Here is a 22,476-nt window from a genome sequence, read left to right on the forward strand (position 1 = left end):
TTGGGACATTGATGGATTGTTGGTAGAGTTGTGAACGAATCCAACCATTCTAGAGAGCAATCTGGAACTATGCCCTAAAAGTTAGCAAACTGTGCATATCCTTTGATCCAGCAGTGCTACTACTGGGCTTATATCCCAAAGAAATACTAAAGAAGGGAAAGGGGACCTGTATGTGCCAAAATGTTTGTGGCAGCCCTTTTTGTGGTGGCTAGAAACTGGAAAATGAATGGATGCCCATCAATTGGAGAATGGTTGGGTAAATTGTGGTATATAAATGTTATGGAATATTATTGTTCTGTAAGAAATGACCAGGATGAATACAGAGAAGCTTGGAGAGACTTACATGAACTGATGCTAAGTGAAATGAGCAGAACCAAGAGATCATCATATACCTCAACAATGACACTGTATGAAGATGTATTCTGATGGAAGTTTCAATTGATCAAGGATGGACAGAAGCAGCTACACCCAAAGAAAGAACTTTGGGAAATGAGTGTAAACTGTTTGCATTTTTGTTTTTCTTCCCAGGTTATTTTTTGCCTTCTGAATCCAGTTCTTCTTGTGCAACAAGAGAACTGTTCGGTTCTGCACACATATATTGTATCTAGGCTATACGGTGACACATTCAACATGTATAAGACTGCTTGCTATCTAGGGGAAGGGGTGGAGGGAGGGAAGGGAAAAGTTGCAAAAGAAGTGAGTGCAAGGGATAATGTTGTAAAAAATTACCCAGGCATATGTTCTATCAATAAAAAGTTATAATAAAAAATATATATTTATATCACTCAAAAAAAATAAAATAAAATGCAAGTCTGAAAAAAAGTATAGATAATATATTTGAGAGGCTACCCACTAAGGCAAAGTCAGGAACTATATGAAACACAGTTATAAAACACTTTACACACAAATAAAATCAGATCTAATTAATTGGAAAAATATCAAGTGCTCTTGGGAGGGCTGAGCTAATATAATATCTAAATTAGTCTACTTATTCAGTGCCATACCAAACAAACTCCCAAGAAATTATTTTACAGAGCTAGAAAAAATATTAACAAAGTTCATCTGGAAGAACAAAGGGTGAGGAATTTCAAGAGAATTAATGAAAAAAAAAATGCAAGTCAAGGTGGCCTAACTGCCGTAATAAAAGCAACACTCATCAAAACCATTTGGTACTGACTAAAAAACAGTAGCCAATCAGTGGAATAGGTTAGATCTTTAACAAGACACAGTAATGACTATAGCAATCTAGTGTTTGATAAACCCAAAGACCCCGGCTTCTGAGATTAGAACTCACTATGCGACAAAAATTGCTGGGAAAATTGGAAATTAGTATGGCCCAAGCCAGGCATTAACCCACACTTAAAACCCTATACAAAGATAAGATCAAAATATGTTGTTATAAACAAATTAGAAGAACAAAGGATAGTTTACTTCTCAGATTTGTGGAGAAGGAATAAATTTGTGGCCAAAGAACTGGAATACATTGTGGAATATAAAATGGATAATTTGATTAAGTTAAAAAGGTTTTGCATAGACAAAATCAATGCACACTAGATTAGAAAGGAAGTAGTAAATTAGGGAAAAAATTTTACATCCAAGAGTTGTGATAAAGTCCTCATTTCTAAATACATGGAGAATTGATTCAAATTCTTAAGAATTCAAGTCATTCTCCAATTGTTAAATGGTCATAAGATATGAACAGACAATTTTCAGATGAAGAAATTGAAAACATTTCTAGTCATATGAAAAGGTACTCTACATCACTATTGATCAAAGAAATGCAAATTAAAACAACTCTGAGATACTACTGCATATCTCAGATTGGCTAAAATGACAGGAAAAGGTAATGATGAATGTTGAAGGGTATGTGGGAAAACTGGGATACTAATATATTATTGGTGGAATTTTGAAGTTAACCAACCATTCTTGAGAGCAATTTCAAACTATTCCTCAAGGGCTATCGGACTGTGCATACTCTTTGATCCAGCAGTGTTTGTATTGGGTCTGTATCCCAAAGAGATCATAATGGAGGGAAAGGGATCCACATGTGCAAAAATGTTTGTGGCAGCCCTTTTTGTGATAGCAAGAACCTGGAAACTGAGTGGATGCCCATCAGTTGGGAAATGGCTGAGTAAATTATTGTATATGAATGTTAAGGAATATTATTGTTTTGTAAGAAATGATCAGCAGAGTAATTTTTGAGAGGCCTGGAGAGACTTACATGAACTGATGCCAAGTGAAATGAGCAAAACAGGAATTCACTGTACTTGGCAACAAGATGATTATACAACGCTTAATGACATGATTTAGGCTTGTTCCAATGGTCTTGTGGAGAGACGACTATGGGGACTGTATGTAGATCACAACATAGCATTTTTACGTTTTTTGTGCTTGTTTGTTTGCTTGTTTTATTCTTTCTCATTTTTCCCCTATCGAACCAGCTTTTCTTTTGCAGCAAGAAAAGTGTGGAAATATACATAGAAGAATAATTGCACATGTTTAACATATTGGATTATTTCTGTCTAGGAGAGGGGATGGGGAGAAAAATTTGAAACACAAGCTTTTGGACTAAGGTTGAAAAGTAGCTTTGTATATGTTTTGAAAATAAAAAGCTCTTATTAAATAGATAGTAAGTAAAAGTTGAACTGTGATCCAGGGGTAGAGGGGCCACTGTCCCAACCTACCTGCACTGAAAGCTAGGGACCTTGTCACTGGCTTTCTGCTCCAGGATCTCTGGGGCTGGTGGCTTGCCCAGTCTTCTGTGTTGACCCATCCTAGTAATGGTAGTTTTGTCCTGGCTTCTGGGGCTGGCGTTCTCACAGCTGTGTAGCTGTGCTGCTGGGTTGTTGAACCAGAACTGTGGGGCCTCTGTTGCTGATCTATGTTGTGTCTAGGAGCCTTCCGCTGGCTTTCTTAGGCACTACCTGTGCTGGGTTGTGCTCCCCTTTTACCAAAATGAAACAGACCTTTCACGAAGTCCTTCTAAGTTATCTTGTACTAGAAAGTTGTTTCACTGTTTATGGATTCTGTCCCACAAGAATTCTTTTAGTCTTGATCTAACTTGGAAACTGGGGAGAGTGGAGAGTTCAGGAACTTTTTGGTTTCTTTGGCATCTTGGCTCCATCCCTTCTTTATCTCTTTTTAAGGCCAAGCTTGGTCATTAGAATTACATATATACAAATTAAAGTTATCAGTTTTGTTTTTGTTTTTATTTTATTTTTTTCTTTCCATTTATATGGTTCTTGTCATCATGTATATTGTTTTTCTAGTTCAGGTTCATTTTTCATCAGTTCATATGTTTTAATGTTTTTCTGAATTCATTGTTTCTTATAGCACAGGATATTTTGTTTTATTAATGTATCACTATTTGTTTAGGCACTTCCTAATTGATAGATATCTATTTGTGTGCTACCCCAAAAAGTTCATCTATGCCCTTTTTGTTATAATATTTGGGATCCTTTCTCCACCACCACTCCCTCCCAGGCAATTGGGGTTAAATGACTTGCCCAGGGTCACACAGCTAGGAAGTGTAAAGTATTAAGTGTCTGAACCCAGATTTGAACTCAGTTCCTCCTGATTTCAGGGCTGGTGCTCTATCTACTGTGCCACCTAGCTGCCCCAATACGTTCTATTTTTAACATTCTTGTAATATATTCCTGTTTTTAATTCACTTACTATAATTCTGAATTGTTTCTTAAAATAGTTGGATCACTGCACAGCTTTATCATTGTATATATTATTGTCCTATAGAATATGATGTCTTGAAAGGATGGCCAAAGTCAAGTGCTGCATGTGTTTTAAGTATGGAGATCTCGGTATGTTTGTTAGCAAAAGAGGTAATAGGCTGAAATTGAAGGTTATATTAGGGAAGGAGAGATGTTTGAAGGGACTTCGATTTTCTACTACTGTAAAAAGGAGATTTTTCAAGTAGAAGGTTATTAAGGAAAAAAAACCTATTTCAATGTCAGACACTAGAGCAATGGAGGAAAGAAAATGGGATAGAAGAAAAATAGGACTGGGAGATAGGCTATTGTAGAGGGAATTTTAGATAGAGAATTGGTTAGAAATCTATCACTGAGAGACTTGGTCTTAGGTGATCTTTAATGTTTGGTTTATGATACAAAGAGATTTTATATACTCTAGAATTTGTTTTAAAATTTAAATTTTAAATTTTTTTATTGCTATCTTTTTGTTTATATCACTTTTATTTCCATATACGTGTGCACATATGTGTGTGTCTCTTAACCTTTAACCCGGTGAACCATCCTGTGAAATGGAGAATTGGACAGGGGTAATGGGAATGGTGGAGAATAGTTCAGCAAAACTAAATATATCAACAAAGTGTGACAATAGTTTAAGTATTTCAAACTCAAAGTCTCCTATGACTTTCAAAGAAAAAAAGGGAAGTAGATTTTTCTCTCATCTCTTTAGAGCCAATTTTATAAATGGCTTCTTCCCAACCTCCTATGAAGATTTACTGTGAAGAATGGTTCCTATAAGATAAATATATTAGGACATATGGATGATATTAAAACAAAAGATTAATAAGTTATTTAAAATTAAAGTTAGTGTTTTTTTATTCTTTTAATTTATTGTTTTTATCGTTCTTTTGTATATTGGGGGTTCATTAATCTTCCCATGGTTCTCAATATAGATTTCATGGTTTTCTGTTTCTTTTCTGTCACATGTAAAAAAAAGTCACGCTTGCTATTCTGCTACTCTGATTGAAATCTTGAATCTCTATTTGCCTAGTGGTGGGATCTCTGGGTCTAAGAAATTGGACATTTTAGTCACTTTAAAAAATATAATTCCAGAATTTTTCCATAAACTTAATCCTAAATGCGTGCTTATTTTTTGACTTCCTTCTTTCGTCCCTCCCTTACTTTCTCCCTCCTTCCTTCCCTCCCAATTGGGGTTGTGATTTCCAATTGGGGTTAAGTTACTTACATAGCTAGGAAGTGTTAAGTGTTTGAGACCAGATTTGGACTCCTTTCCTCCTGAATTCAGGGCAGATGCTCTATCCATTATGCCACCTAGCTGCTCCAAAATGTAGCCATTTTCAAGACAAACCATTTTGATTCAAAGTTTTAGCTTTTGGTCCCACATTTTATTATTTTTTTTTTTTTAAGAAGAAGAAAATTGACAGCTGTGGTCTTGCTTCAGAAAGCTTATTCTGTTGATAACTTCTGGTTATTATTCTTATTGGATAATAATGAATAATATTGGATATTATTATTCTGGTTATTATTCTTACTGAGTTTTAAAACTATAATATCTTTTGAAACATTAATTTCTTAAATATGTTTATGCTTAGAAACTATTACTGATGTCAGAGGAAAGAGAAAATTAAATTGTTCTTTAAATTCTTACAAATATTTAATGATCTACAAATGCTTTTAATCATCAGTAAACATACCTTACAGTTAATTTCCTTTGTTGCATAGTTTTAAAGTCAGTACATCATTATCTTACATTAGTGATTGCTGTTCATTTTGTTTTAAAAGAAGACATTATCATAGAGTGTTAACTTGGTATTAAAGGATGATAGGAATGGTTACTTTAAACTTATGTTTTCTGCCTTATAAGATGATTTTTTTCCTTCCTTCTTGTTGCATTTATTGAGACCCTGGCTCTCCCTTGATGTCATTGTATTTTTTAGTACTGGTTATACTGTTTTCCTTCATATCTCTCTTTAAAATCATCACCAGTCCCTGCTTATGGTGCAAAATTTGGTATTCTCTATCCCTATTGCCACTTCTAAACTCTTTACCTCTATCACTCAGCAACCCCTACTTTCTTGAGTTTCACATCATTTATATTTATTACCAAGTCCAAGTTCTTAAAGCTCTGTCAAGCATCAGGATATTTTCCTTCCTTTTTCAGTGAGTTCGTTTGATTCACAGATTTTCTCTTCCTTGCAACTTCTAGATCCAAATACTAAGTGACTGCAGCATATGTAATAATGCTCTCTCAATTAATACTGACCTATACTGAATAATGTCTTATTATAAAAAGGTAAAACGATGAACAACTTAGACAAAGAAGGCAAAAAAAGTGATCTTTATAGGAATGATCTTAGAAAGAATAATAAAGACTTTAGAAAAATACCTCAGACAACAAACGAGTCTTTAAAATCTGTGATAAGAACAGCAAGAAATTATTCTGCCGCCTACGACCAGGTAATATGGTAGAATCAGATAATTCTAAAGAGGTTGACTTTCAGTTATGACAAAATAGAACGAACACAACTAAGAGTAGTGAAGCTCAGGAATGACCAGAACATGTCTAGTTGAAATTAAAGAAAAATGTCTAATTAAAATTATTCTCCCAGTATATGGAGTATTCATATTAAATTTTACATTACAATAATAATTCAGTATCTTTTTCCTCAACCCTCTTCTCCCTCCCAATTACTTATTAATTTCCCAATTACTATTAAGGATATTAAAGATACCATCTTCCCAGTTTTATCAGGCTTAGTGAGGAGTTTGCCTCACTTCTCCTCCATATCCAATCAGTTACCTAGTCCTGTTGATTGCACAGTTATATCTTTGGTATACATTCCTTTCTCTTCTCTACTGCATGCAGACCCTCTTCCCCTCATGTATGGACTCCTATGAGAAGGAGAAAGTGAGGTTGGTGGCTTTGCATGCTCACATTCAATTAAATCCAATTCACTTGTATGTCATGGCATCACTTCCCTGATGTCACGGTCCTCTTCAAGGATAAAGGACAAATAACAGCAATCTTGTATATGCTTAGTTGTTTATATATGTTATTTCCCCCATTAGACTGTAGATTCCTTGAAGGGGAGGGAATGTTATTCGCTTTTCTCTGTTCATCAGAATCTCCTAGTGAGCTTGATCTCTTGATACCTTGGCAAAATTCTAGAACTGATTATTAAATGGTAGGACTATGAGCTCTTACAGAAAAGAATGAATCATAGAAGTTTAGAGACGGAAAGACTTTAGTTATCTAATAAGTATAATATGGTCATGTATTAAATACTAGACTCTTCTCATCTATGCCTGGGCCTTCTGAGGAAGAAATAGCTTCACATATTCCACAAAATTTAAGGGGGAATCTACAGATGGCACAGATGGTACTGTAATGGTAGACTAATAGTGCTGATTGATATGTGTCCACCTGATCTAGATGATTAGAAGGTTTACTGGCTTCCCCTAGCATACATTCTAGTGACATTCACAAATTTGTAAACCTGAGGACTGCTAACTAAAGATAATTAATTTAAGAATAAGCTACGATATCAGAAGGAGCTTGAAAAAAATATCTAGGGAATATGAAGACATTGGCAGGAAACCAAAGGTTTTAGAGGAATAGCTGGTGTTTGTTTCATCACTGCTGACTGATAAAGCTAGGTATTTTAGAAAAGAATGAGCAGTGAACAACTGGCTAAGAATATGGTTGTAGAAAATGGGAATGGCTTTCTTAGGCAGTGGCATAAGATATGGAAGTGAAGGAATGTCACTTCTTCAGAAAATATATTGGAGCAGCTAGGTGGCACAGTGGATAGGGTATTGACTCTAGACTTAAGAAGAACCGAGTTCAAATCCAGCCTCAGGCAAATTATTAGCTATAAATTGGGCAAGTCACTTAATCCCAATTGCCTCACCAAAAAAAAAAAAAAAAAGTGTATCTAACTGAAAGAATGTTTATAGATTACACAATGATCATGGCTCTTTTCAACAATGAGATGATTTAGGCCAGTTCTAAAGATCTTGTGATAAAGAGAGCTATCTGCACCCAGAGAGGAAACTGAAGGGACTGAGTGTAGATCACAACATAGCATTTTCACTCTTTTTGTTGTTGTTTGCTTGCATTTTATTTTCTTTCTCTCTTTTTTCCTTTTTGATTTAATTTTTCTTGTGGAGCAAGATAATTGTATAAATATGTATGCATGTATTGATATGTTTAACATAGTATTGGATTATTTGCTCTCTAGGGGAGGAGGGAAAAAATTGGTTACACAAGATTTTGCAAAGTTTAATGTTGAAGAGTTATCCATGCATATGTTTTGAAAATAAAAAGCTTTTAATTAAAAAAAGAATGTTTATTATGCTGCAAACTATCAGAGCTATTTAAAAATGATACACTTGCTTTCAAATGTCTATATATGGATAATAGAGCGATCTATTAGTCTTAATGTTGTGAGGTAAATTTGACCTCATAGAGACTTGAGATGTGACTCATGACTGATATATAACAATAAAGGTTCAAAACAGCCACAAATCATACAGGAAGGGGTAGTGAAGTAGTGCTGCACTTCAAGAAGATATTCAACTGTGTGAAAATCCTTGGACCTGAGCAGGAAAATATGATGGACATTTGACTTAAAGATTAGAGGATGGAGAAATAAGTAATGTAGTGTAAGTATGGTCTTAGAGCCAGTTGAAGGAAATTAATGACAGGTTCTTGATACATATGACAAAACTGATAGATGTAATAATAATTGTGACTAAAGCAGCTAATATATTTTAGATCCTTGAGAAATAGAGAAATTATCAGGGAAATTACTATCATGGAACTGAATACAATCAGGGAAAATAAGTGGAAGAAGCTTGCAAAAGAAGTTATTAATGTTATCAGCTTGAAATTTGTGATAGTAGTAAACATAGGCTGATTTATACTCTATAACTTAGGAATACAAATTTCAAAGAGTTCACAAATAAGGTAGGTAAATAATCCTTGACTTTTAAAAAGGAAGCATCTAGATAGAGCAGTGGTTCTCAAACTCTTTTTCTCAGTATCTTTACAATATTAACAACTATTGAGAATATGTCCAAAGAGTTTTTGTTTATATGGGTTACATAATAGATATTTATCATAAATAGAAGAAAAAAAACCTAATTTTGAATTTGTAGACCCTCTGAAAGGATTTCAGAAACCCTCCAGGATTCACTGCACCACACTTTGAGAACCACTGATCTAGAGCATTAATCTTGTATGTATGTTACTCCCTCTTTGAGCTAATTTCAATGAGAGTAAGTTTCCCTTCCTTCCCCATCTTCCTTTTCCATGTAAACGTTTTCATGCTTCTTTTATGCAAAATAATTTACCCCATTACCTCTTCCTTTCTCCTTTTTCCAATGCATTTCTCTTTCTCATCCCTTAATTTTATTTGTTTTTGTATTATCCTGTCATTGTCAACTTATACCCTTGCCCTATGTCTCCTCACACCCTAATAATGATTAAAATTTTTAGGAATTATGTGTGTACTCCCTCATATAAAAATGTAAACAGTTTAACTTTATTGACTCCCTTATGATGTCCCCTAGCTATTTATCTTTTTATGCTTCTCCTGAGTCTTGCATTTGAAAGGCACATTTTCCATTCATCTCTGGTCTTTTCAGCAGGCATATTTCAAAATCCTCTATTTTGTTGGATATCTATTTTTTCCCCCTGAAGGATTATACTTGATTTTGCTGGGTAGGCAATTCTTAGTTTTAATCCTTGCTCCTCCTTTGCCCTCCAGAATATCCTATTCTAAGCCCACTAGTCCTTTAATGTAGAAGTTGCTAAATCTTGTGTTATCCTGACAATGACTCCGTAATACTTGATATGTTTGTTTCTGGTTGCATTCTCCTTGACCAGTGAGCTCTGGAATTTGGCTGTAATTTTCCTTTGTAGTTTTCACTTGGGGGGGAATCTCTTTAAAAAAGTGATCGAGGAATTGTTTCAGTTTTTATTTTATCCTCTGGTTCTAAGTTATTAAGGCACTTTTCCTGGATATCTTAAAAGGTGATGTCTAGGCTCTTTTTTGATCACAGCTTTTTGGTAGTCCAATAATCATTCAATTTTTTTTTTCTGGAATTATTTTGACTATTGTTTTGTGATATCTTGTGAAATCATTAACTTCTAATTCTAATTTTTTAGGAATTATTTTGTTTATTGAGTTTGTGCAAATTCTGCTTTTAAAGGAGTATTTTTTTTTTCAATGAAGTTTTGTATATTTTTTTCCATTTGACCATTTCTGCTTTTTAAGGATTTTTCCAGTTTGGTGACATTTGTGCCTCTTTTGCTATTTATTAGCCTATTCTATTTTTTTAAGGTATCATTTCTTCAGTATTTTTTCGTTCCTTCTTTCCAAGTTGTTGACTCTTTTTTTTTTTTTTCCCTGAGGCAGTTAGGGTTAAGTGGCTTCCCCAGGGTCAGATAGCCAAGGAAGTATTAAGTGTCTGAGTCCACATTTGAACTCTGGTCCTCCTGACTAAAGGGCTGGTGCTTGATCCATTGCACCATGGTAGCTGCCTCTTGACACTTTTTTTTTCCATGATTTTCTTGCATCGCTGTTATTTCTTATCCCGTTTTCCCCCCTCATTTGCTTTTTTAAATTCTTCCTTAGTTCATCTAAGAATACATTTTCAAGTTTGACTAATCCACATTTTTCTTTGAGACTTTGGATATTGTAGTTTTGATTTTGTTGTCTTCTGTGTTTATTTTGATTTTCCATGTCACCATAATACTTTCTATGACCAGTTTGTTGTTGATTTATTTTTCCAGGCTATTTACTTTATGTCAGATCTCTGCTGCTGTATTCAGAGGATACACTGCCCTCAAGTGCAGCTATTTTCATAGATAGTTCTGGGGTTCTGTAAGTTTTTAGTTCTTACAAGTTGGTATGATCTGAGTAGAGTTGTGTTTACTGTTCAGGTCTGCAAGCCAACTACAAGGACTCTCTTGCCCAGGAACTATTACCAGGGTCCTTACTCTCTTCTGGCCACAAGTTCTGATGTACTCATGCTCCTCTTCTTCTTGAAACCATGCTCCAGATCCTTGTATGGATAGTGTGCAATAGAGTCTTACCCCCCAGTGCCAGCCAAGGGAACTATTGTAATCTTCTGATCAGTTGTCCAAATCTTGTACTATCTGTGGCGAGAGTCTAGTAGCGCTGTTGATTCAGAGGTGCCCTCAAATTTTCTTACTGATTAGCTGAAAGGTTGTCTTCTGTTGGCTTCCTGAGATGTTGCTTGAATTTGGGTTGTAATCTCATCCCAGTCAGGCAGACTGTTTCTGCTGACTTTCTAAGTTGTCTTAGCCTAGAAAAATTGTTTTACCCTGTTCTTTTGGGGATTCTGCTTCTGCAAAATTCTTTTTGAGGTATTATTTAAAGTTATTTTGAGGGGAATTTGGGAACTCAGTCCCTGTCTTTGACTCCCTTGCTCTGCCCCTCAGATACTGAAATTCTTTGAATATGCTATTCATTTTGTCAAAATAAGATGACCAAATGAATTGATAATTTGACTGGCCCTTTTCTTTTGTACCTACAGTCAGGCAACTATATTATCAATTATTCTGCTTTTGTAATTTATAGGACTGGACCATTGATTGCTACAAGATCTGCTAGCTTCCTCATTTGCAGTTTAGAAAATATCTGATTTATGTAAAACTACTAAATTCTTCAATAGGATTTATTGAAAAACCAAATTTGTAGCCTAATTAAAGAAAATTCATTCCCTTATATCTCTACTTCTCAAAATAATAAATTTTGAAAACAGATCTTTTAATGATGGCTTTTCCATACTCTGTAAAAAAGATGGATATCATTATTAAGAAGATATGAACAACACCAAGGAAACACTTTCTTACATTTAACCAAGTGTTGAATGCCCACTTTAGACAGAAAAGAAGTTGTTCTTATCATAGCAATGTAGAATCATGGATTTAAAGCTAAAAAAAATAAAATTTAAAGGCTATGTAATGTAACTCATGTTACAAGCAAGGATCCTCTTAAGACTCAAGAGATTGTGAATTTCTTATTGCCACACAATTAATAAATAATTGAGCCAAGAATTGAGCTTAGGTTCTCTTGATTCCAGATCCAATGCTTCCCATGCTAAGATGACAAGGCTTTTCTACTCCCAAAATAGATTTTTAATTCATTCATTCAGGAGTTAGTGCCCATAAGGTACCATGCCAAATACAAAGTTGAATAAAAGTGAAATAGGTAAGATATATGCAGATGTTGTACACAGTGAATTATGAGGTATGTTGAATGAACATATGCAAAAATTCTCTGGAGTCATCATGAATCATCAGTCTAGAGCAGAGAGTATATCAGAAGTTATGTTGTCCATTCCCTTTTATTCTGCAGTTAAGGAATTTAATCCCCAAAAGATCCAATGACTAGTCTACAGTTATATAGACAATTATCAATTTACATAACTTCATATTATATGGGTGCACATAGAGATGGCTTGACTTGAGACTTCCTATTCCAGAAAAGGAGACCTTTGCCCCATTCTTATATCCACCTGCATATCTGGTCCCCATGTCTATCTTATGGCCATTTGCTCTCAGGTACCTAATATTTGATCCCACTGTCAGCATGTTGTTCATCCGCTCTATATCTGTGCCTATATTCTTCATGTATCTTACCTTCTATATGTTCTTTCCTCTCAGTTCCAGCTAGGCAGATCTCCTCATGATTGGCCTTAGCTCACATTCCTTTTCATTTCTCTGTCCATGGCCCGTATGTCTCTTTGAATTATGTGCCAGCTTCTTCCTTTTCTCTTTCCCTTCCCCACATCAGCAAGCAAATTAGTTTTACATAAAAATCATTTTACATAGAAGTCTGAAATGGTCTATTTAGGATAAATGAGAATTGTCTGTATTTAACCTATTAAGCAACAGAGCTAAGATATGACATCGGGTTCCATAAATCCATGTTAGGTAGAAAAGTATTGTGTTCTTTATCTTTACTCTGTGCTAAGTTGCCTCACCAATCATTTCTGATTTGAGGTGAATAGGGAAGACATCATCAAAGAGGTGGCAATATATGCAAATAGTATCTTCAAAAGGAAGCATGTGACAGATACTCTGTGAGAATTTTATATAATCTGAAAAAAAATTTTCAATTCCTTTGAAATTTTATGTAAAAATGGCTAGTACAAGTTCAGCTAGAATCTAGTTCCTTAAATGGTTTTTGTTTTTGTGTGTGTGTGTGTGTGTGTGTGTGTGTGTGTGTGTGTGTGTGTTTTTTAGTATTGGTTAATGCTCATTGTGTGAGAAATAGCACTATTGGTAGATGCTATGTGACACTAGTTGTATAGAAATTGAAAGTAATGCTGAAAGATCACTCTACCCAAAGATTATTCTATTGAATACACATCAGCCATACTTGTAAGAGTTCATTGCTTTCAGATACATGTATCAGTATCTTCTAATGGCAAAATGTTTTGATTTAACAGCCATATTCTCAGCACTGAAGAATCTTCAAGAGAAGATTCGACGTTTAGAACTTGAACGGATTCAAGCAGAAGAAAGTGTGAAAACTTTGTCGAGAGAAACAAGTGAATACAAGAAAGTGCTGGATGAACAAATACAAGAAAGGGAAAACTCAAGGAATGAAGAGTCAAGACATAATCAAGGTTTGGTTGAACTAAGATTTTAATGAACACCACAGGTCATAATTTGAAACCTTATTTCAAGGGTTTGTTGTAAAGTCCTTGACAAAGTTCCACAGAACCTTAGTAGTTATTAGTAATCTGGTTTTATCTAAGTATTCTGGAATTATAAGGAACCAGGTATATTTTATTTATCAAACATTGTAAAACTGTTGCTACCTTATTAGCACCCAATTTTTTCAACTATAGTTCATGACTTTATGGGACTTTATTACTGAATATGGGAATTGTGCAATTATGATTTATTATCTGTAAGTGTTGATTCTTATGCTTGTTTTACATCTTTAAATGCCTGGGATCATGTAAAAATGTAATGAATAAAAAAAGAGTTATAAGTAGAAAAAGTTTAATAAACTCTGGATTTTAGAGAATGACCTGAGGTCATTTGGAAGTAGCTTTCTAGTAGCATTTGGGGACCTTCTTATTATTTAAGGTGATAGGAGCTCCAGTTTCATTACTAATATTTAAATTGTTTCTAATAACCAGATTTTCTTTTGTTTCCTTTAGAACTTACATCCCAGTTGTTAGCTGCAGAAAGTAAATGTAATCTTTTAGAAAAACAATTGGAATACATGAGAGACATGATAAAGCATGCAAAAAATGAGAGGACAACTGTCTTGGAAAAACAGGTAGAACCATCTGCTGTTCCATAATGTACAACTGTTAACTTGTAATTAATACTAATCTTTTTTCCTTAATGAGAATTATTGTGAAATTCTTGCTTTTTTTTTTTTTAACAGTAGCAGTAAAGTGGAAGAGAACTTGAAAATTTTCATTTTAGTTTTCATATATTCATGTATTCAGCAAACGACTGCTATGGACAGTCATATCACACATTTTCAGATGTTATGAAAACTATCTCAACTCTTAGCACAGAAACTGTGCTAAGTGCTTATTAAATTCTTCTTAAAAGTTACAAGTAAATAATGAGTAGCAACACATAATATATAAGAGCATTTTTTAAGAGCATTACTATTCTCAGTGCAAGCTGGAAATGCAAGCAACATTACCAGTTTGGAAGAAAAAAAGGATCTGTATGTGCTAGCAAAAAAAAGTAGAAGTAAAAGTTAGAATGTAAGTTTCACTACTGAGAAGACTATATAAGGATCTCATAAGAAAGACATCAAGGCAGAATTGAGTGTGGCATTTTACAGGAATAGTGAAGAAACTATTTTGGTTACAGTACTGTGTTTAATTTGGGGATTGTGAGGAATATAGATTAGGACTAGATTTATGGAGACCCTTGAATGTTTAACTGAGAAATTTTATTTTTATCCAATACACTATGATAATCAGACTAAAGAGATTGGCTTTTATTCAGTGCACTAATAACGGACATTTATTAAGCATTTCCAATGCTCAAATATTGAGGGATATATAAAGAAATGGTTCTTGCTATTAAAATTAAAATCTGGCAATAGAACCTAAAACATCCATAAATAATTTATATTAAGTATGTAAATGAATGTTTTAAGTAATAAATATTTTTAATAAAATATGACAAAAACTAAGAATTTTGATGAGGGGGGGAGACTGGGAATAATAACTTCACAGAGGGGGGAGAGGCAGATGATCTTGATAAAATTTGAATAGTTAATTCATGTTATGGGAGGTGAAAGAAAACATATTTTAAGTGAATAGAATGGTATGAGGGACATTACAAATGAAGAGGCAATTATTTCTTCGCAGAACAATACTATTTTCTGGATGCCACAGATTGTTTGGCCTTGAAATTTACTTTGTTTTCCCCTAATCCCTTAGTTAGAATGTCTCACAATCATTTCTCCATCCTCCCAACTTGAAGACACTGTTACTTCTTCCCTGCTGTTTATAAAACACGTTCAAGTGTCTCCTCTCCTACCAGATCCTCAAGCATAGATGGATGTTTTGTACATAAACCTCTCATTAAAAACCAAACTCCTAAGCTGTCTGTATTTTTTGCCTCTTCTCTCACTTGTTTCTCAGTCCTTTGCAAATTCTTTTGACTTGATCACTCAACTCAAATTCCCCTTTCCAAATTCTCCAGTAATTTCTTAATGACCCCTTTTGGTGGCCTTTGCTCAATTCCTATTCTTCTTGACCTCTTTGTAGAATATCATAATGTTGACCACCTAGATCAATGGTGAGGCTCAAATAGAAATGGCAACCACCAAGTTGTATATGAGGATACTTGTATGCTTTATATTGACTTAATTTGAAAATGAAATATCTTTTTTTGTTTTTTCATTTATTTTGTTAAATATCCCTCAATTATATTTTAATCTGATTCAGCCTGCTCTCAGAAGAGGCCTCCATTGAACATACAGACCATATGTTTGGTTATTGCTGATAAATATATGTGCGTGCATGTGTGTGTGTGCGTGTACATATATAGATATATACATACAAAAATAATGTATATACACACAATGTATATGCAGTATGTTAGCTGGTAGGAAAAAAATTCCACATATACCAAAATATTCATCGCAGCACTTTTTGTGATACCAAACAATTTAAAACAGCATAATGATATGGCTTAGCAGAGTACAAGTTTTCATGGCTGCTGGCATGCACTAGCAACTAGAGAGGTTTGTTTGGGAGAGTGTTAGGTGTAGGAGAACTTAGCCACTTTTCCTTTTTTTTACAATTCTTTAATCTCACATTTGGGAGGTTGTTTTGGAACTTTCTGGAACAGATTCACAAACATTTTTACAAAACTTCATTTTTTGCACATATAAACTTGCTTCATCATGTGTCTCTTTTTTTTCTTTTGGGTTCAGAACCACATAGATACAGTTTTGATATAGTTCTGTAGTTCCTTTCTTCTTATACAGGTAGCTCTCTCATAATCCCCCTAATTATGATCAGTTGTCACCACCCTGGAACTATGTAATAGACTACAGAGCTGACAGGTGACACCTGTTTCTGATCACAGTGTTTAGTGGAGGACACTTAGAAATGAAGTTGAAAAGACAAGGAGTAGGGCTAATGGATTTAAGACTAGTTTTAGGAGGTTGGATTTAATTCATTAAGTAATATAGGTTGCCACTGGAAGAAACTTGAAGAATGGAGTAATTTAGTTTTTTGAAACCTAATATATTAGCAAGATTATTGATAAAGCTGCTATTCTAAAAGCTCTGTAGAGGAATAGTATAAAACTCAAAATGTCTTTAAACTGGACATAAGAGTCTCTGCAGGCCTCAGCTTGACTTAGTTTTAAAATGTAATGTTTTTGTATTTTATTTTATTTTTGCTTATTTTGTTAACTATTTTACAGTTACATTTTAATCTGGTTCAGGCAACACTAGGGAGTATTGTGAATGTTGACACTGCTATAGAAAGTCATAAAAGTATTTCAATGCAAAAGATAGGACAACATTTTAATATATTTTATAAGGCTTCTAATTAGAATTAATGTAAAATGTTAAGGGAAAAGTTATCTAAGCCTGTCCCTTTTGTTATACATAGGAAATTCAGACAGGATGAGTAAGTAGACCTATAACTGGTGTTTCCAGTTCTTTCCATTATGCCACATTGACTGCCAAATCATATTTAAAATAATGCCTATTTATATAAGATGAATTATACATTCAAGAATCTTTTTGAATATGATTCTTAAAAACCCCATCTTAAGACTATTTTTCACCTTCTATTCCTTTGCTTTACTGCCTTACAATCAACAAAAAAGAGAATTATTCTCTCTCCTCATTTGCCACCTTGAGTCTTTCTTAATTCACCTATGTCATTAGTACTTGCCTGATTTCGTAAACATGTTGACTTTCAGTAGAATGTGAAGTTCTTGAGACCACTGATTATCATCACTCATGTATTTTTACTTCTAACACCTAGCATGGTGCCCCTCTCATACTAGGAATTCAGTAAATACTTATTGAATTGATCTAATCTCTAGAATGAAAAAGAGATTAATTTTTTTCATATATAGTTATATGAAGAGTGGTAAATAATCAGAACAAAAATGTCCTTAAGTTATTGACTTATGTAGACAGAAACTATTTGAAAGCATATGTTCTATACCATTTTTTGTTAAATAATTCATTTAAGATATATCATGGCACTGTTCATTCCGGCTTACTCGTTAGGACATAGAAATGACTTTGTCATCTGGACATTCTTTTCCAGGATTTGATAGAGAGAGACCAGCAACAGGGTCAAATGCATGTTGAGAACCAACTTGAAAAGCTAGATATTCTTGAGCAGGAATATAACAAACTTACTGCCATGCAGGCTCTTGCAGAGGTGAGCAAATGACTTTATATTATTCATTAGACAAAATTTTCTTGTTTACAGAAGGGTATTACTAAATAGAGGTCTTTAACCAATGGGATATAAAGGATCTTAACAGAAGGAAATTTTGTTGCCCTAGTTTGGGATTTGCTTTCTAAGACTATTGGGAGAAACATATTTTTAATTCTATACTTTAAAAATATATTTAACAAGGTTTTCCTTGGGGTTTTTGGTTATTGTTCTTTATCAATAATACTAAGATCCCAGTTGTGACTTTATATTAGCCCACTTATTTACCTTTATTCAAAGAAAAATTGTTTCTTGATCACAAGTTACTCTCATAATCTAACCTGCCATCTATTATAAAGAATTTAGAAGGATCAAAGCAGAGAACCATCCATCACCAGTAGAAAAATAAATTGATGGGTAGTGTGGAGGAGATCCAATTTCTTGCTTCATTATTAATCCTTTTGTACTTATTACTAGAAAAAAATGCAAGAACTGGAATCAAAACTCCGTGAAGAAGAACAGGAAAGAAAACGTATGCAGGAAAAAGCAGCCCAGGTATCTAAACTTTAAAAAAGTACATTCTACTCTTGTTTAAAAATCATAAGAGTCTGTGTGTGTATACAACTAAACAATAAAGCGTTTACCTTTTAAATATTAATACCTACAGCTTGTCTAAAAGATGTTTGTCTCTTGTAGTAAGGTGTATTGTAAGTAATTGCTAGAACTTTTATAATACTTTGAAGAACCCAATGTGGATTATAGTGGAAAAGTTATATGTAGAGAAGGGAGAGTACAGAATTCAGATATTTAGCCTAATTAGGCCATAAAGAATGATTAGTTGGCTTTTTAATTTATAATTTCAGTAATTCGATGAAATAAAGATGTAGGCAAACTTTAATAACCATATGGAAACACTGCTTTGGTTTGTATTTATAAATAGTTTTTACTGAACTAAAATCTTGTTTGGGTTTGTCTCTTTAAATGTACTAATTGATAACAAGGTAACCATCATTTTAGGCTTTTTTTTTTTTTTTTTTTTTTTTAAGGAAATCATGCCATTCAGTCTTTCAAGCTTTTCCAACATACTTGATGGTTGCTGAAAAATTTTAAGCTCTTTTTCAGTAGCAATTTTTAAGAACATTTTCAAGTTTTTCAAGAATTTTCAAAAGCCATTCTTGGGCTACCTTCCAACCTTTATTGGAATTACTGTTCTCAGCTGTCTGACCTGTTAGAATGTTTTCTTCCTCCTTCATAAGACTATAAATATTAAAAGAAGTGGTTTACTGACAAGTTTCTTAAGAACATGGCTATAGCCTACCTCTGGGCAAAGGAAAGCTGGCCATGAGATATCATATGACCCTAAGAGAAGTCTGTCTCATCCATCTCAGCCAACTTTTTGATGTCTCTTAGGTTTCACCTGGATTTCTAAGGAGTAAGCAGTCTAATTAGGAAGTGAAACTTGTAGCTTACTTTTTTTCTTTCTTCCTCACCCTATTAAAAAAAAAATTGATTCTGAAATTAAACACCAAAAAAAGTATTTCCATGTACATGGCCAAGTAGAACACAAAAGAGGATTATACATAAAAAAGCATCAGATGTTTTTAAATGTGTAATAAATTCAACGTATTACTTTGAAAGCAGTCTTGACTTGTGCATGCATCCTTCAGTTACGTGTGTTTTTTTAAAAATGTTGTAGATACATACTTTTGTCATTTTTGAAAGGGCATTACTATTGTTGATCACTGCTCCACTTTCTCCTCCCCACATAAATATCTCTCATCTATCCCTGCCTTCTCATTACAAAAGAAAAAACACCTTTCTGACAGTAAGAAAAACTAAGTCTAAACAGGGAGGGATCATATTCAGCTCTGCCCCAATTTTTCTTTTGAGCTACCCAATTACAAATGTCAGTCTTAAATAAGTAATATACCTTTCAGTGCACAGTACATAAACAGTTCATTCATCCATATTGCGTTCCTTGAAATTTAATCTTTGATATTGACTCTTGTATGTTAAATTTTATATTAAATTTGGGTGATTGAGACAAAGTTCTTGAAAATTTGCAAGTTCTTTGAATGCCCATTTTTTGGCTTTAGTATTATAGATATTTTGCTGGATATGATATTTTTGGCTGCAGACGTAGTTCTTTTAATTGCCAATATATATTATTCCAGGACCTGCAATGTTTTATTGTGGTTGCTAAGTCCTGTACAATTCTAATTGTAGCCCCAAAATATTTGAATTAGTTTTATTTGTTTCTTGTAAAATTTTCTCTTTGAACTAGGGGTTTTGAAATTGTTGAGTAATATTCCTATGTGTTTTTCACCTCTTTGAGGAGGTGATTGGTAGATATTTTTTTTCTTTCCTGTCTCTATTTTCCTCTAGTGTTCTATCCCTTAATAGAATTTTCTTGCATTATTGTGTCTAAGTGGTTTTTTTGGTCACAGCTTCCAGTTAATCTAATTGTTCTTTTATTTTCTCTTCTTCAGATCTCTCTCTCTCACTCTCTCTCACACACACATACACACTTTCTGCAATTGGGGTTAAGTGACTTGCTCAGGATCACACAGCTAAGAAGTGTTAAGTGCCTGAGGTCAAATTTGAACTCAGGTCCTCCTCAGTTCAGGGCTGATGTTCTATCCACCGCCCACCTAGCTGCCCTGTTGTTTTTCTTATAAAATGTTTTACATTCTGTTCTATTTTTTCATTCTTTGTATTCTGTTTTGTTATTTCTTGTTATTGTAATTTCACTGAGCCTCCCCTTGCCCAATTCTGATTTTCAAAGAATTATTTTCTTAAGACCTTTTCTAATTAGTTTTTTTTTTCATAATCTTGTTTTAATTGGATTTTTTTTTTCAGTTTTTCCTCAATCTCACTTGATCTTTAATTTTTTTTTTTTTTTTTTTTTTTTTTTTTTTTTTTTTTTTTTTTTTTTTTTTTTTTTTTTTTTTTTTTTTTGTTTTTTTTTTTTTTTTTTTTTTTTTTTTTTTTTTTTTTTTTTTTTTTGAGATCTGTAAATTCTTTCTAGGCAGGTAGCCATTTAATATTACTCTTGGGGTAAAAGATGTTTTTTTTAACTTCATTGTCCTCCTCTGAAGATGAACCCTGGTCTTCCCTATTCCCATAGTAAGTTTCTGTGATTAGGTTCTTTCTTTTTTGCCTGTTTATGTTGCTGTTGTTGTTGATGATGATGATGATAACTATTAGTGTAAACACCTCTAATCCTGGGGTGAGAGGATAGTACCTGCAGGTCACTTCAGCTGTCCCCTTTGACTTGAAATCCCAAACCAAAAGCTTCACAGCTGGACTTAGCATTTTTAATCAGCAGTAGTTCTCTGTCTTCCCTTATTCAATTGCTATCCAGGAGGTGAAAGTTCTGTTGTTCAAGCTGAGACATCAGCCAAATCCAACTACCCCTATGGTTCTCTACTGCTATTTCTATGGAGCTAGCCTGGAGATGTTTATACTTTCACACTGATTGAATCCTAGCCTGGGGTCTTTCTTAAGGTCTTCTAGGTTGTCCCCAAATCTGTTCTGCTTTAAGTTTTCTTTGTCTTTCACCAGTCTGTATTCACCCTGAAGCACAAATTTGTTCTGTTTGTGGGGGAAATCTGGAGAGCTTGAAATTTTCTGACTGCTACTTCCATCTTCCCAGAATCCTCTCCCCATTTTAATTATTAACTTTTATTTCATTGCAGCAGGAAATATTCTTCACTGACAGCAATTTATATTGTCTCAAGGGAATTGTCTGTAATAGTGAAAAGTTAAGTGACTTGCCCTTGTAGGTTTTGAAAGGGGAGTTCCTGATTCCAGTCCTCATCCCAACTCTGTTCATGCATATGCCATCTTCTCTCATCTTCCATCTTGCAGAAACTGACACCCTGTTTTTCTGTGACTATATCCTCAATTTAATATGCTGACAGGCCAGCTGTATTCATATTTGTGAACTAAGGAGCCCTAACTTTGATAGGTTACCAAGTACTTTAGGAACTCCACCCAACCTAATATTCCAGGTATAATTGGGTACTGATTTTATCAATGTTCTAATTAATTGAAGATTAAAGTTTTGATAAAACCAGTGGCCTAAATGAAAATTTATCTTGGGAAAGCCCTACTTCCTCCTTTTCACATCCTTCTTTGTCTGCTTTCCTGCTGCCTGTTTGATCAATTTTAGTAGCTGATTGCTTTCCTGCTGCCTGTTTGATCAATTTTAGTAGCTGATTGCTTTCCTGCTGCCTATTTGATCAATTTTAGTAGCTGATTGTCAGATATTGTCAGTGACTTTTCTAGTTTTTAGATAGCAAGCCCCAGTTTTACATGATAGTTCCTACTTTTCTTTGTAAAGTAACTAATCTTTTATTTTTTTCCCAGTTGCAGACTGGAATAGAAACAAATAGACAGTTGTTTGAGGAGAAAATACCATCATATCCTCCCAATGCAAGAAGAGTGAAGAAAAAGAAAACAAAACAGCCAGACAAGGTAATGGATGGGACCTTAGTAGTCTTTATTTAAAAATATGTTTATTTTAAAAACATGTTTTTATTCATGTCTTTTTTATAGCATCACAAATTTTCCCAGTATTATTCTTCCTCTAAGAGAACCAACCCATATAGCAAATATTTTTAAAAGATAAAGAAAAAGAAATAAAAGTGAGAAAATATATTCAGTGTATATCATTTGCAGACCTCTCCCATCTCTGCAAAAGAAATTAGGAATTGAGAGTCTCTTCCTTTGAGCCATGTTTGTTCATGATAATTTTAAAATCTTAACTTGATTTTTTGTGTGGGATTCTTTACATTTACATTGTTGCAGTTTT

General features: G+C 33.9%; 1 protein-coding gene across 4 annotated transcripts in view; it reads left to right on the plus strand.

Moving 5' to 3' along the window:
• The window catches only part of CEP57 (centrosomal protein 57), a 70,832-nt gene that overhangs the window by 28,201 nt on the left and 20,155 nt on the right, over nucleotides 1-22,476 (plus strand). For all 4 annotated transcript variants that reach the window (XR_004233192.1, XR_004233191.1, XR_004233193.1 and 1 more), the window contains 5 exons: nucleotides 13,209-13,388; nucleotides 13,932-14,053; nucleotides 17,547-17,663; nucleotides 18,138-18,215; nucleotides 22,032-22,139. Coding sequence is in view for 1 of the 4 variants with exons in the window: in XM_003764297.4 (XP_003764345.3) it covers nucleotides 13,209-13,388; nucleotides 13,932-14,053; nucleotides 17,547-17,663; nucleotides 18,138-18,215; nucleotides 22,032-22,139 (605 nt within the window). In the remaining 3 variants the exon portion in view is untranslated. The remainder of the gene's footprint in view (nucleotides 1-13,208; nucleotides 13,389-13,931; nucleotides 14,054-17,546; nucleotides 17,664-18,137; nucleotides 18,216-22,031; nucleotides 22,140-22,476) is intronic.

This window comes from Sarcophilus harrisii, chromosome 3, assembly GCF_902635505.1.
Source record: "Sarcophilus harrisii chromosome 3, mSarHar1.11, whole genome shotgun sequence".
NCBI lineage: Eukaryota > Metazoa > Chordata > Mammalia > Dasyuromorphia > Dasyuridae > Sarcophilus > Sarcophilus harrisii.